This window comes from Aspergillus alliaceus, assembly GCF_009176365.1.
Source record: "Aspergillus alliaceus strain CBS 536.65 unplaced genomic scaffold BDW43scaffold_89, whole genome shotgun sequence".
In the NCBI taxonomy this organism is placed as follows: Eukaryota; Fungi; Ascomycota; class Eurotiomycetes; order Eurotiales; family Aspergillaceae; genus Aspergillus; species Aspergillus alliaceus.
In genome coordinates, this window is record NW_022474772.1 from 1 (window position 1) to 15,009 (window position 15,009).

Here is a 15,009-nt window from a genome sequence, read left to right on the forward strand (position 1 = left end):
AAGCTATTACTTTATGCTTTATATATATATTTTAAAATTTAAGTACAAATAAATATAAGTTTATTATTTAATTTAAGAAATAGTTATAATTAGTAGAGATATCTTTACTTAATAGAATTAAAGTTATTCTAGAATTATAAGCTAAATCTATAGTCTATAATAATCTTTTATAATAGTATATATAGTATTTTATTAATTAAAGATTATAGAAATTTTCTATTTTATTTTATTTTATTCTATTTTTTCTCTTAGTATTTTATTTTCTATCCTATCCTAAATATAGAGCTAGAATAGGATTCCTATTCTATTTAATTATATAAAACAGAAATCCTAATCCTAATTTTAAAATAGAATAGGATTTCTATCTAGATAAATCTTAAAAACAGGATTCCTATCCTTATCTTAGTATTATTTTAGGATTTTGAGATAGGACAGGATTTCTATTTCCTATCCTAAAATCCCAAAATCCCATCCTATCCCGAAATCCCTGGGATTATCCTGTCCCAACGGTCAGCCTAGCTCTACTATTAATTAATACTTTAACTTTTTTCTAGTCTGCTAGTATATATAGCTTTATCCATATACTTATTAAATTATTTAGTTTTTGATTAGTCTTGATCTCTAGAACTGTAGCTATATTATAGTTTTAGATATCTAGTTTTTTAATATATTAGCTATAGTTATTGTTAGTTCAGATCTAGCTATATAGTAATCTCTACTCTAACAGAGAGAGACTTTTTCACCTAGGTGATCCTTGTATTCTTCCTCATGGTTACAAAGGGTGGGGAGAGGGGAGCAGACAGTTCATATGTACAAGGATAAATCAACAAATAAACGACATGAAAGAGTTTAGGCTCTAAAATCAGTTTGCATTGAAAATGCTAGACCAGGACATAGATATAGAAGCAGCAGAATATCCTTGTACATTGAAAAAGTGCAATGGACGCCTAGATGCCAAATGAGAAACCCTAGGCAAAACAGCAAACCATAGCGAAGAAGATCACGTTACCGTGAAATATGACAACCAATGAAGAAACGTCTTGGCATGAGAGCACAGCCAATCAGAGCGAAGGCTGGGGCAGGTTTTGGCAGTGTGATTACAGCGTCATTTTGCAGGCAGCTCGCGGGCGGTAGTAACCCTTTCACTCAGTTCCTTCGTTTCAGGGCACAAACACCTGGCATATTAGTCTCTAATGGATTTCACAGGTTCTAGGAGTTGAAATGCAAATTGCTTCATTGTTATTCCTCTACAGTGCAAATTCCTCTACGCTGCCAACCACCCATCCGGCGAAGGCGGTGGGTGGTTGGTCCCGGCATTAATAATTCCCAAGGGAAATTCACGTGTGGGAAATGGGACGGGAAACGGGATATGATTTTTAAGGTAAGAGGGAATGGGAATATCGCGAATGGGAATATGGCACCCCGAATCCCTTCCCGAAAGACTTGGCACGGGGTGGGAATCAGAATGCAATTCCCATTGGGACTATGGAACGGGACTTAAACCCACCCTTCCGGGATCCCGAATCCCATCCCAACAGTCTGCCTAAATTACAGCCGATCAACGGCGCCAGGATGATTAGACGAAGAGCTGATTCATATGAAGCTATCTAAATAAGTGTATTTACCATACTAATGAAGCTTTCTACCTAATAGGAGATGGACGTCCAATCACTCAGGGTTCCTCAGGCGACCTCCTGGTAAACAAAGAGAATTGCATAATACAACAGAAAACCTCTTATGGCGAAGGCCACACTTTCTCCCTTCCACATGACTAGCAAGGGAAAATAAAAATCCAAATAAAGGCAAGAAACCTAGGTAAAGACAGTAATAAGCCATCACTTAATTATAGATGGTGGTGTTGTCCCGTTGGTTGGTGGGCTTGAACATGGTGCCTGCTTTTAGCAAACCTTCTTGAATGTGCCATCATCTTGATGCTCGACTACCCCCTCAAATTCCCAATTACCTTTGGCACCTTCACGAATGCTGTGGAATATCAGTATCAGCAATAGATGAGCACTTCGTTAGTGGAAAAGAAACTCACATAAGACGAGACTTCCCTGGATTTCCACCGCTGTAGCCTTGGTTTTTTGGGTCAATAGGGTACTCCATTAACCTTCCTCCTTTCCTGAAGGTCTTCTCAAAGTTCTTGTATTCATGTGGGTAGTTGGCTTCCCCGACCCCCAAAATATCAGTACCCCTATCCAAAAGTTGAACCAGTGCAGAACTTACATCCAGGAGCGGTCTTTCCTGACTTAGCATAATCTCTAGCCTCACGGAATGCCTCTTTAGCCCAAGTGGGAGGGCTGCGCTTCGCAGATGACCCACTAAAACACCTGTCAAGGGCTTGAGAGCTTTCCTGGCTAATCTCACCTTCTACAGGTGATACTTCACCTTCAGCCTTGGGAGTACCTTCGCCGGAGCTACCGGGGGCTTCCTCATCCAAGTTGATGAGTTGCGTCTCGGGTTCCTTGGGCGGAGGAACCTCACTCACATCGCCCTCAAATATCGTGGGCTTAGTAGCAGCGGTTCCAGCTCCCGCAAGGCCTGCGGTGTTTGCGGAATTCACACCAGTGTTTCCAGTGTTTCCAGTGTTAGGTGCTCCGCCTCCCGATCCGATCCCCGATCCCAGCCCTGATCCAGTGCCTGACACGATTCCTGAGCCTACCTTACCCAGGGTTCCAAGTCCTACTCCCGCTCCTATTCCCAGTCCTGTTCCTACAGCTGCTCCTACTCCTGATGAGCCGCCTCCATTTGCAATTCCAACTAGCCCATCAGGTTTGGATACGCCATTCTGGTTGGGTGACTGAGAGGAGCCTCCATCATTTTTGGTAGCATCGTCTGGTATGTTGACATACTCCACCGCATTTTGATTCAATGGAGCTGGCGGTGCCTGAGCGGTGCCATCCTTGCCCTCATAAAAGATCTCAGAGGGCTCGTCAACAGTGAGTTGGCTGTTCGTGTAGGCTCTCGGATATTGACGACCGTGTAATGCGTCATCCAACACAGCTATGTGTTCTTCAGACTTGCCAGCATACTGAGGTGCTCCAAGTGCTGCTTGGAAGGCAGTCTGCAAAGCTATAATAGCAACGGCTGCCCGCATCGTTACGTATAGTATCACTGGCAATTAAGGATTGGGAATTGGATTGCGAGAAACAAGAGCGTGCGTTTATTGCTTTTAATGGGGTATCAACACGGGGATATGGGTGTATTTATATTATAGCTGTCTATTCGCTTTACGTAACCTTTTGATGCTATTCACTAGGGTAACTCTCTGGTGCATCTCGATCAGTCATGAAACACTCCATCTGAATAGTCTCATCGTGTGTACCTATTTCCTTAGAACATACCAAGATTACTGATGGCCTGATGCCAACGATGCACCAAGATACATTTGTTCTAGACTTCTGACGGTATCCATCATGCCATTTAATCCACAACTGAGCCAGATTGGTCTTCCAGAATCCCCTCAAATCATCAAAATGACGATATCTGGCTATCCACTCAGTACCTCCCGGCGTAGTGAAACAAGTGCAGGCACCCGTATATCTGTAGACAATGGCGATGGCATCATCGCGAATGTTTAATCTAGCCAGTTGGAATCTTCCTGGAAGGGCCTAGATATCCTGTGGGTGGATATCTGCTGTCTAACTTTCACACGGCACTTCGTTTGGGATGCCATATCGGGGGATAAAACATTGGTGCAATCAGATAGTATAGGACTGGCAACTGTAGTGAAGGCGTCTTATGAAGTCTGGGCCCAAAGTGGTTGCAGATCGCTTCGCGCTCGGGACTGTACTAGATTTGTTAGGCCCAGCCCACGAAACCTGGCCCAACCCAGCCCAACCCGCCAAGAAATGGGCTGGGTTGTCTAATGCAATAACCCGGCCTGGGCCGGGTTACTTCCCTGGGTGGCCCACGGATCAACGGTTAGCCCGCGGGTTGTCAAGAGATAAAATACAGTAAGTATATTACTTACCTACTAAAATCTAAATATAAAATACAAATATATTACTGTATTTATATACTGTATTTTATTAATATTGTAAATTATTACCTTATTAGGAAATAATATACTACTATGGTCCCCCGCGGGTGGTCCACATATACAGTAAAACCTCTTTATAACGAGCTAATTCAGACACGCACTTTTAATCGTTATAGAGAGGTTTCGTTATACTAAAAGGGTATAGTGCTATAATCTGACCTGGTAAATCTTCCACGTGATTATTTCTTCCTATAACGAACTTTTGTATGTGTTTGAAGAACCACTAGGCTAGGCCTAAATAGGAATAGCTTAGGGAAATAGATGCTAGTACTAAGATATATTAGATATATCTTAGAGAAGATAAATCAAAGAAAGAGAGAAAGAAATAAGAGGTAAAAAAGGAAAAGAATATAGAAAGAGTATAAAAAAGATAAAATAAAAAAGAAATAAGGAAAAATAAAGAAGGAATAAAGGTTAGGAATAGGATCAGTATGGTAATAGGTATAATAAATAGTAAGTATGGATACTTTCCTAGTTAGGAAAGGTAAGATAAATATAAGAAAGAGAGAATAAAATTGCTTGATTGTTTTAACATGACTTTATACCCGAAACCAGGGTTCTTGGCACACAGCGTATTCAGGGTTGCACTAACCAGTAACTAAAATTCTACACAGTAGTGCGTTTTAGCCAGGCAATAAAGTTTAGTAAACCTCTCAATTAATAATAACTATAAATGTCTATAATCAACGAAATAAATTAGATAATTTAGTATCAAAAATCTGACTGCTAAACTACGTACTAAAGCTTATATTTATATGTTAATATGAGAGCTCGCGAAGCAGGCAGCAGTGGCTTGAGCTCAGTTAAATTATCTCCGCGGAAATGCAGTATTGAATAGTCGCAATCTTTTAGCGGTAATTTATATTTCCATCCATTTAGTGCCCTGAAACCAGGCATGGTTAAAGTTTGTCAGGCTATGATCCTTGAGCCTGTCTACTGGGGTGGACAGAAGGACGTGATAGGCCCAGTTCTACCAAACACTGCTCCTCGCAACGATCTGGTTCTTTAATTATCCTCAAGCCGTTTAGAATTCCGTCTTTAGCCTTGCATTCGAAATATCTGTCTAAGCCTTCTTCGCCAATAAAGGATTATGTAACTCCTCATAATAGCTCCTTATTATCTCTCACCCAGGAAAGTTGCTATGGTCCTTGTTTCTAACAGTGTCATTATCAAAACATTCCTCTGGGACTTCACACCCTATTCATCTTCCTGCACTATACTCCAAAGTAGCCCATTTAAACCTATGAGGTTCAAATCTGCTGTGAGATGCGGCGCGAAACACCCGCCTGTTCTACCAGGAAGGAGGCAGCGTGTATATTTAAGACAACAATTCATGGGCTCCCGGCTAGCAATAGAGTGGGTGGCTTCAAATGGTCACTACAAGATTAGGATAAACCAGTTACAATACGAGCTTTGCTCCACTTATCCAATAGTTCCCATAGCACAATATTCAAAGCCTTCCATTTCATAATTCTACCCATTATGCCTGATTTTCTCACTTCTCCATACTCCGTTCAATATTTTCCATAATGATTGTGGTCTGAACAGCCATCTGACGGCTGTCTGTGCCCAATACCTCACTGACCTCTTTAAATCGACGTTTCCACCTCTGCCATACTTCTAGGGATAATCCATCACAGCCGTGCACATCCTGACTTGGGGAAAGTAGATATTGATAGAGGCATCGCCCACTGTGTGTGATCCACTCGATGGCAACTCTAACGTTGCAATCGAGTTCTGGACCATCTACAGGCTCATCCAATGCATCACGTAGTGCCCAGACGGCAAAAGAGATCCACAGGACCGCATCAAGGTTCAATAAGCGCGCCGCAAATGAATTAAGATTTATCCATTGATCTACCTCATCGGTATTACTGCGATCGCTATCATAGGTGGGAGCTAATCAATGTAGGTGGGAACTGTCAGCTGTGTTGAGGGACTCAAAATTTGTTGTCATAAACAGTTTTTCTTTTGTTCTTTTTTTTCCCCAGATGACAGGGGGTCAGGGACGACGTACAAATCCATGCCTCTCTCATGCTTGGTCCGAAAATGGGAAGGTCGGTCCAAACCTGTCTGGTTTTCTACCATATGTGGTATTAGCTTCACTCTCAAAAGAGCTCGAAGATTGCAACAATGTACACTTACTTCCCAGATTTCCACCTTTATCGGCACTAGAACAGTGAGAGATCGGATGAGCTCTACCAGTCGACCCTGCCAGGGGTGGTCATGCGGGATCTGCTTGGCTACATGTATAAAAATGCCCCAGGTGCTCCATAAAAATAGTTCCACGTCGTCGCTATAAGAGTAACTGGCGCGTCTCGTAGGAACCAGACTATTAATCTTTTGAGCAGCAGCAGCAGCAGAGGATTTGACGTCGGAAGACTGCAGGTACTCCTTTAGAATAATAAAAAGCTCTAGTTCGGGTTTTAGAGGGTTGTCGGTCGCGTAGGACTCGAGGTGCAAACGAGGAGCTGTCATTGCGGTATTGAGAGGTGGACGCCGTTTTTTCGAGAGAAGTTGATCAAAGTATGGTGCTTGGGTTCGGTTTTAAATAGACTATGACACGTAGCATATTAGTACACTGTCATCGGTCCAGAAACGAGTTCAACTGCCAAGATCATGATTCACGGGAACTTGAATAATTGCAGATGAATCGGCGGCAAAGTGACCCACATCGTGCAAGACGAGGTGGCAGGGCAGGTTCTAGATTTTTGATAAGGTGATAATAGAGTTCAGGGAGTTTCATACCTCTAAGTTTCATAGCTCTAGGCCCAGGGGTTTTATTTCAGGGAATTGTTATTTGGACGAGACGCTATACCTTAATAAGAAGGTAAATCTAGTCATGTGATCATAAAACCGCACTAGTAAATCCCTTTTAAATGCATATATACGATATCACCATATAAAAGGTGTTTCCTAAAGGCCTATGAAAAGTGCAAAAAATGGACGATTTTCTTGATGATTATGGGATCGTTTTCTCTGACCAATCAGAGCCTGAGGATCAAAGCGAAAATAATTAGATCACTATCCCAGAGGAGCCTTTATCTCTGTTGTAAATTGCCCCCCCAACTCTTTCCAACCATGAGGAAGAATATAAGGATCATGTAGGTAAAAAAATCTCTCTCTGCAGCCTCTGTATATAAAATGGCAACTGTATCTATGCTTGCTTTTTTTAATATTTTAAAAGCCCTGTACTTATGGCCTGCCCTGCAGTTTGACCTTTCCTAAATAATAAGTGCTTATTAATATGGCTTCAGTCTGTTCTGGGTGTCTGAGACTGTGGGATTGAACTCAATATAAGACTTGTGATACTTGCTGCCATTACTCAGCACTGTAGCCCTTAGGTCACTGCCTGAATCCAAGGTTTTAATCTTCTACTCAAAATTCCATAACAATACCCTTATACATGTTAGGACTATTATCTTCTATTGATAAATAAACTCTCAGGCCTGACTGTCCAGTTAATCCAATACAGTTATAAGGCTCTGTAAAGAGAAGGTATAGTCCACTGTCTTTATATCCAGAAGAAAAAAGACCACGGATCATAGTTCCAGACAGAGTATAAGTGTAACGGCTCAGGCCAATGTAGATAGATTGATTCTATTGGGTAGCTCTAATACGAGAGAATTGCTTGAAGAAGAGAATATCCCACAAGCGAAGCTCTGTGAGATATCATCTATCTCGAATACAAACAGAACAAACAAGAATCCTGCACTACTTGCTGATATTCACTATAACTCGGCAGCCTGTATAGTGACTGCGCCGTCACAATAAGGGTGTTTAAATCAGGCACCGGGTTTTATATATAATAAGTTAAAGACACGGGCTATTATCTTTAATTACTTCTTCTCCAGAATCTCTTATTCCTATAAACAGGAATCTGTGATTAGATATAAAGACATAATTTCTGCTACTACTAATAGAGGCCTTTATTATTCTTATGGTAAACTTGTTTCTACTATAAATATTTACCAGGTTAAAGGCAGGGATAGATTATTACTACTATTAAAAGAATGCCTTAATATTTATAGTCACTATAGAAATAACTAGATACTTTATTTTCTATATTATAATATACTTCTTTAGAAAATAATCCCTAAGTTCTTTATTAGACTTGTTAGGCCCAGCCCACGAAACCCGGCCCAACCCGGCCCAACCCGCCAAGTAATGGGCTGGGTTTGTGTATACAAAAGTCCATACCGGGCCGGGTTATTGACTATCCCAGCCTATGGGTCAACGGGTTAACCCGCGGGTTGCCAAGATATAAAATACAGTAAATATATTATTTACCTACAGTAATATAAATAAATTACAGTATCAAGAGACTATATTCTATCAAGAATGTAAATCATTACTCTACTAGAAAAGGATCTACAGCTGTGGGCCCCCGCGGATGGTTCACATATATATATTTTGACCCGTGGGTGGTTTGCATACAATCTTGACCCGGCCCAAACCCAACAGGCTGGGTTGCAAAACCTGAAAAACCCGGCCCAACCCGCGGGCCTAACAAGTCTACTGCTGTAACTAATATAGGCCTATTTCATCAGTAGTCCAGCCATTTATACTTGTTTCTATATACCAATCTGGTAGTAGATCTATCTTATACTAGCCCTTAATATAGACCTTGTTTTTAAAGATAATATAAGATAAAAGAGCTGTTACAGACCCTTGTCTAGTGCCCTTATCAGACGCGGAATCAGGCGGCAGAACCAGTGACACAACAAGACACTAGCACCAAGAAAGGGAAAAGCACCAAGAAACACCCAATTATGTGAGCAACTATCATGTACACATAATTATCGGATCACGTGACCAGAACATGTCACCGACAAGCTATAACATGGCAGCGCTACGACCGGAACATGTCAGCAACATGATATGACATACCGGCAACATAATATATCATGGCAGCGACATGAGGGATAGGAATATATAAGGACACTCATTCATGTACTTAGAATAGTTCTTTGTGATCAATCAACATTGTTACTTAGGATACACCTTTGGTATCAAGTTAGTATTCAACTCATTTGCACTTCCTTAACTATTAAGTATACGTACTTAATAGGCCTGGCCTTTTGGACTTGAGCTACACACCGAACCTTGTTACACCCATCGGACCTCGGATTAGATCACTCTTCAAGGATCCTGGATAGGATCATATTCGGAACCACAGTCGTTCACATTGCAGAGACGCATAGGTCTCATCGTCAGGTTAGTTATCGCTCAACGCAAGGCAGCTAACACTTAGGAGCTCTTGACCGAATACCCGGGCGTAACAAGAGCCTAACCAGTAGAGTTAATATACTTAATAGAAATAATCTATTCATGATTTCCTGGCTATAGTAGTTTAGGCCTTCTATATATTACTACTCTAGTAACTACTTTAGTAGTAGATATCAGGCCCATTATAAAACCAGTCTTATTAAAGTTATAGATATTGTCTAATGTAATGCTATACTGTATTATAGTAATCTGAACCCAATTAAACCACTCATGTATAAGTTCAGGATCCTCACACTTGGCATATTAATAGTTATAATAGCGGAAGAAGTAAGTTTTCAGCTTATCTCTATATTGAATCAAATTATATATCCATTTTTCACCAACAGTAGTAGGAGTGATATCACCACGTTTAGCAAGTAAAATATTGGCCATTTCTTATACATATACAGGCCAGGGGGCTGCTCCACGTTAATCTAATAATATAATCCAGTGTACCAATGAATCCTCTTTATTTTGAGTTAATTTATGGCCATTGGCATGTGCTTCAGCATGAAAAGTATGCCTCTTTAATCATTCTTGAAGCGTAGAATAAGGAACATTAAAAAGACATGAGACTTCCTGAATACTGCTTATCTTCTGATCTTTTAAAGCCGAAATGGCTAATAAGATCTTCCCTTCCTGCTCCACTTGAGCTTTAGAGCTTTTGGGCATCTTTGGCTGTATGGTTGATGGTTGAATAGTTTCATTTCTGGGAGGTGCGGAAAAACGCGCGGGTTGACCGGCTCGCTTACCGGATACGTTATAACTAAGTCTTAATCAGTACTCATTATTCTCCGCATACTAATGAATACAGTCCTGGGTTCACCTCTCCTCAGCAGCAGGATGACAAAAGAATTGAGGTGCCCAAGTTTGCCATATATATGGCTCCTGTGCTATCCAGTCTAATTCCTTGCGGTATTTGAAGGTACGGGCTTGAACAAAAAGGCTAACAGAGCTAAGACGCAGGCAGGCTACCGGTCAGGCTATATACAGGCAGATAGACAAGACGTAGCTTGAAGATCTACCACAGGATCAGGATCAGGCGGGAAGATAAACAGGTTAGAGCTATGTGATAAAGCGGTGATAACGGTATAAGCACCCCAAATACTATACTGTATATAGATTGGGGTCGAGTCGCCTATCCGCTTAATCATACGCAAGTGATCTCGAGACACCGCGCGAGGATAGTCCAACCCAACGTCAATTTACAGAATATATCGATTTCTCGCAAATATCTAGATTATTCCTATATTGTGCCACTAGTTACTCACAACTTAGAGATATCCCTATCTCGGGAAGGAAAGAAAAAGTATCAATTTAATTTATAAAGTTACTATTTAGTATATTTATTATTAATCAGGTTTCACGTCTATACTTATAGAGCCTTTGACTATGACAGACATATGCTCCTAGGCAGTGGCCGTAGTTCACTGTCTCAAGGTGGTTCCTAGGCGCCATACTAGCTGTCTGTATCCCTTGATTGATTATTCTAGTTCTTTTCGTCGCCCAATCCGCCCAACTGTGCTAGAGCTTTTAGGCTATGTCCTTCTCAGTATTTGATGCCTGTTGGGCGTTACTTAGATGTACTTAGGTTACTCTCTCTACCTTCCTTTCCACCTGTTTTCTAACTCTTTTACTAGTTATAAGTCTCTAAAATTATCTTTAGAGGCCTCTCTATCTCCGTTATTACTTTCTCTAGAAAATAGTCGATATGTATTCTCTGCAAGAAAAACTCGTAGCTCAGTTACTCTCTGTTCCTTAAGGAAATATCTCTGGAACCACTTATTCTTGTTCTGATAGCGGCACGCCTTTTGTACCTATATTCTTGTATAGAGGCCATCGCCTGTATTCTACTAGTAAATGGCCTGCTATTTCCTGTGGGGGCCTGGCAGTCTTGGCACCTATCTGAGTCCCAGATCCCTATTTGGGAGGGATACAGCCACGGCTACAAGTCCTCCTTTTAGCTGATAGTAGCGGCGAGTTTGGGGGCACCTGCCGCCACTGGATTCAGACCCTATCCTTTCTGTGCTAGCTATGTTTGTTACGCCCTCGATGATATACCTGCTAGGGCCTTCCAAAGCCATCGACAGCGATAACACCCCTCCAGCGAGGAGTGATCTAGTGTCTTCCAGCGCGCACACGCAATCCGAGCTCATGCCTTCGCGGGTTCGAGCCGTCGTCCGATCCGAATAAGTAAAGATGTGGCAAGGATGGTATGCACATAGATCTCATAGGCAGCCCGCCGGGTCGGACTAGAAGATTGCTGGATGGATTCAGGTCCCCTCGCCCAATGGTGGAATGATGGATCCAAGGTTTCCATGGCCGTAAAAGGGCCCGATTTTCCATTGGACTCTCAATGGTGTCGAGATCGGAGCCAATATTCTGCTGAATATCGTTGCTTAAGGCCTGCTGGGTTGGGGACATCATCACTGGGTTGAATGGAAGCAAGGTGGGCGAGAGACATAGTGACATGTTTTGGACAACCAGTGGAAGTGTGCGAATGAGATTACCTGTTAGCTTGCTTGACGGGTGTGAGTTTACACATCTTTATGTCGCATTGGAGGCTCTCCTCGCGTTCGGTCGGAGATTCACTTTGCTGTTGTTTCCGGCAGCTCTCGTGAACGGGGATTATTTGCTGCCGGTCAGATTGCTTCAGGCAGGCTGTCAGGGTCTTTATCACGGCCACGTGCAGGGGTAGATCTGGTATATAATGACATCCTCTGGACAGGGACTTGGATAAGGCAACAACGGCGGTTGCAACACAGGGAGACACTCGATGTTTTGACCAAACACGGTACGGAAAAAAAACGCCCGTGTTTAGCGGTGGCGTTGGGTAATTACAACTATGTTAGAGTATATACGAGGAGGGCTTTGCTCAAAGGCTTGAGGAGAACCCAAAAAGCATAGTTTAATTTGCTCTAGATAGGTAGACTGCGTACACCACTAATATTACCTGTCAATGAACAGATTTTTCCATGTATCTGCATGCTCCAATCTTATGAATTTCTCGACCAACTGTCAATATATATATTAGCAGTTTCACACATGTACCGTCGGGTCCTTGGGTGAATTAATTCTAACCCATTAGAAAATGAGTAGATTAGAAGGAAACTAATACCTCCTAAAACACTAACATCAAAACTGGTTGAGACATCGTTCTTTCATTTAATAAGGAGGAGAGGGACGTTCAAGAAAGGTTCAAGAAATTCCGAAAGGAGAAAAAACTCAACCCTACATAGCAGTACGAGGGGACACCAGTAGCATGAGTAAGGGGGTGGGTTTGCCCCACTATACTGGTATGCAATAACATGCCCGAGTTAAGAACCGGAACGATTTAGTTGGTATAGCTCATTTACACATATTTTCAATCATTCCTAAACATAAGCCATCGCTGTGACTCCGCTGGCAGGTGATAAATAAAGAAGCGTGTTCTGCCCTCCGGTGAGGCTGTCATAGGGGACCTCCCATTTTTCAGGGTAACATTGAGCCCCGATGAGATTACCAATGGCAAAAAGGCTATCTTTCGCCATCGCCGCCCTGTCATGGCTAGATAGCGCAATCGGTATATTTCATACGATTCCCCGTCTTGACCCTTCGCAATTCCAACCCCAGGACTTCATCACACGCGATGTCTGCATTATCGGTGGCGGCTCTGCCGGCACATATGCCGCAATTCGACTTCGACAGATGAACCAGAGCGTCATACTAGTAGAAAAGGAAGATCATCTGGGAGGGCATGTCAATACCTACAACGACCCGATAGAAAAGACCGCCATTGATTATGGAGTGCTATTCTACGAGGACCTCCCCTTGGTACGGGATTACTTCGCCCACTTTGGCATTGCTCTGGAGAAAGTTTCTGTTCAAAATTCAAACGTCACACAGATACGCGTTGACTTGCGAACCGGTACCATCGTCAGCCCAGCGGAGAGCAATTCTGGTTTGGCACTGGCGGCGTACTCAACTCAGTTACTCAAGTATCCCTTTCTCAACACGGGCTTTAACCTTCCTACTCCAGTGCCTCTCGACTTGCTGCTTCCTTTTGGTGAGTTTGTGAAGAAGTATAGCCTAGAGGGAGCGGTAGATATTATTGCAAGCTTTAATCAGGGCGTGGGTGATATACTGCAGCAATTGACTCTCTATATGATGAAATATTTCAGTCTTGATGTACTTCAAGGATCCTTCAATGGTTTCCTCCAGCCCGTCAGCCACAACAACAGCGAGCTATATGGCGCCGCGAGGAATGAGCTAGGTGGGGACGTATTGCTAAGCAGCACCGTCATATCTACACACCGCGATGAAGAGGGACAGTGGGTATATGCCCTGGCTGAAACACCATCTGGGAACACATTAATTCGCGCAAAAAGACTTATCATCGCCGTCCAACCTAGGCTAGATATGTTGCAGGGAATAGACCTGGATGAAACAGAGCGGGGATTATTGGGAAAGTTCAACAATACTTGCTACTACACTGCCCTAGCCAGGATTCCCGGTATCCCCCAAGGCGTTCAGTATTTGAATCGTGCCAACGATACACTGTACCAGCTGCCGCCCATGCCAGCAGTCTATGTTATCAATCGCACAAGGTCACCAAATCTGTTCAGTATTTTGTATGGAAGCGAGGATCATATGACAGAAGAGGAGGTCAAGGGTAATATGACTCAGAGCGTGCTCCAATTGAGGAACACTGGTGTCCCTGTCGAGGCACCAGAGTTCGTGGGATATTCCGACCACAGCCCATTCATGTTGACCGTCCCGGCGGATGAAATTGGGAATGGCTTTTACCAGAGACTCAATGATCTACAGGGTTACCGCAATACGTACTATATCTCTGCAAGCTTTAATACACATGACTCCGGGCAAATATGGTCATTCATTGATAATTTACTTACGGAACGCTGGGGTACTTTGTGATATGGATGATAGAAGATACGAAAGTGATGGGACCAATGTATGACGCAGTTTGCTATACGGTGGCATGTTTACGTGGGGGAGATAATACATTTCATCCAATGTACTCAGGTTTTCTATCGATTCTCTCCTGCTAGTTCCAGATAATATCAGAAATTATTATTGCCTAGCCTCCGAGCTTCTCCTAGCCTAAATTCTCATGAACTACAAGAGTAACAAATGTACTTCATTACTGTAGAAGACCATCGGGAAGAACTTTCGGGCAAAGTTTTCTACGTGTATTCAGAATCTCACAGAACGTCTGTTCGAGTAAGCAAATATGCACTGTACTTTGAATTTTCCTTGATCCATAGTAACTAAAGACGCAATAATCATTACTAGAAGCAGCAGTGATCTAATCTTCCAGGAGAGATGCTTCTTATTATCCATAGGATATGGAATCCTCCAGAAGAGGCCAGCGATCTACATATATTTACTCTCTTGTTCCTGTAGAATGAGTACTTCTGTTGGTTCGCTATTTATCTATCATGTCCATCCTTTATTGTGAAGAGTCGGAATATCACTGCATTGATACTTATCTAGTTCTACACTTCATTTGTACAAGGCATTATACTATCATTTTCATGTACGAGGTCATGTTCGGCATTCAGAGGTCTGGCGACCCCCAAACCTTTTGTGGAAATAAACGTAAGATGTTTTCACAGTCTTTATTTTTTATTTTTTTATAATTTTCTATTTTTTATTTTTTTTCAAATTATTGATCGTACTTGCTCTGGAAATATCGT

General features: G+C 42.2%; 3 protein-coding genes across 3 annotated transcripts; 1 reads left to right on the top strand and 2 right to left on the bottom strand.

Moving 5' to 3' along the window:
• Nucleotides 1-1,898: 1,898 nt before the first annotated feature.
• On the bottom strand, nt 1,899-3,100 carry BDW43DRAFT_316894 (uncharacterized protein; the record flags this gene model as incomplete). Its single annotated transcript, XM_032048408.1, has 3 exons — nt 1,899-1,983; nt 2,042-2,168; nt 2,230-3,100. 3 exons carry the CDS (start codon nt 3,098-3,100, stop codon nt 1,899-1,901), a joined length of 1,083 nt encoding a protein of 360 aa, XP_031894185.1.
• A 2,403-nt stretch (nt 3,101-5,503) lies between these two features.
• BDW43DRAFT_247831 (DUF3632 domain-containing protein) lies at nt 5,504-6,738 on the bottom strand. The gene is made up of 3 exons (XM_032039762.1): nt 6,191-6,738; nt 6,063-6,126; nt 5,504-5,944 (listed from the first exon to the last, which is right to left on the bottom strand). Exons 1-3 carry the CDS (start codon nt 6,521-6,523, stop codon nt 5,541-5,543), a joined length of 801 nt encoding a protein of 266 aa, XP_031894186.1. The 5' UTR covers nt 6,524-6,738; the 3' UTR covers nt 5,504-5,540.
• Nucleotides 6,739-12,817: 6,079 nt separating this feature from the next.
• Nucleotides 12,818-14,227, top strand: BDW43DRAFT_304675 (uncharacterized protein; the record flags this gene model as incomplete). Its single annotated transcript, XM_032045643.1, has 1 exon — nt 12,818-14,227. The coding sequence occupies one exon, from the start codon at nt 12,818-12,820 to the stop codon at nt 14,225-14,227; it is 1,410 nt and encodes a 469-aa protein (XP_031894187.1).
• Between the last annotated feature and the right edge of the window lie 782 nt (nt 14,228-15,009).

What these genes read in the sequence shown, in the direction of transcription:
- BDW43DRAFT_247831 (XM_032039762.1), bottom strand. Translation starts at nt 6,523, where the DNA reads ATGACAGCTCCTCGTTTGCACCTCGAGTCCTACGCGACCGACAACCCT. An exon ending in TAAAGGTGGAAATCTGGGAA is followed by an intron (nt 6,127 to 6,190) that starts GTAAGTGTACAT and finishes CACATATGGTAG; the next exon opens with AAAACCAGACAGGTTTGGAC. An exon ending in CATGAGAGAGGCATGGATTT is followed by an intron (nt 5,945 to 6,062) that starts GTACGTCGTCCC and finishes TACATTGATTAG; the next exon opens with CTCCCACCTATGATAGCGAT.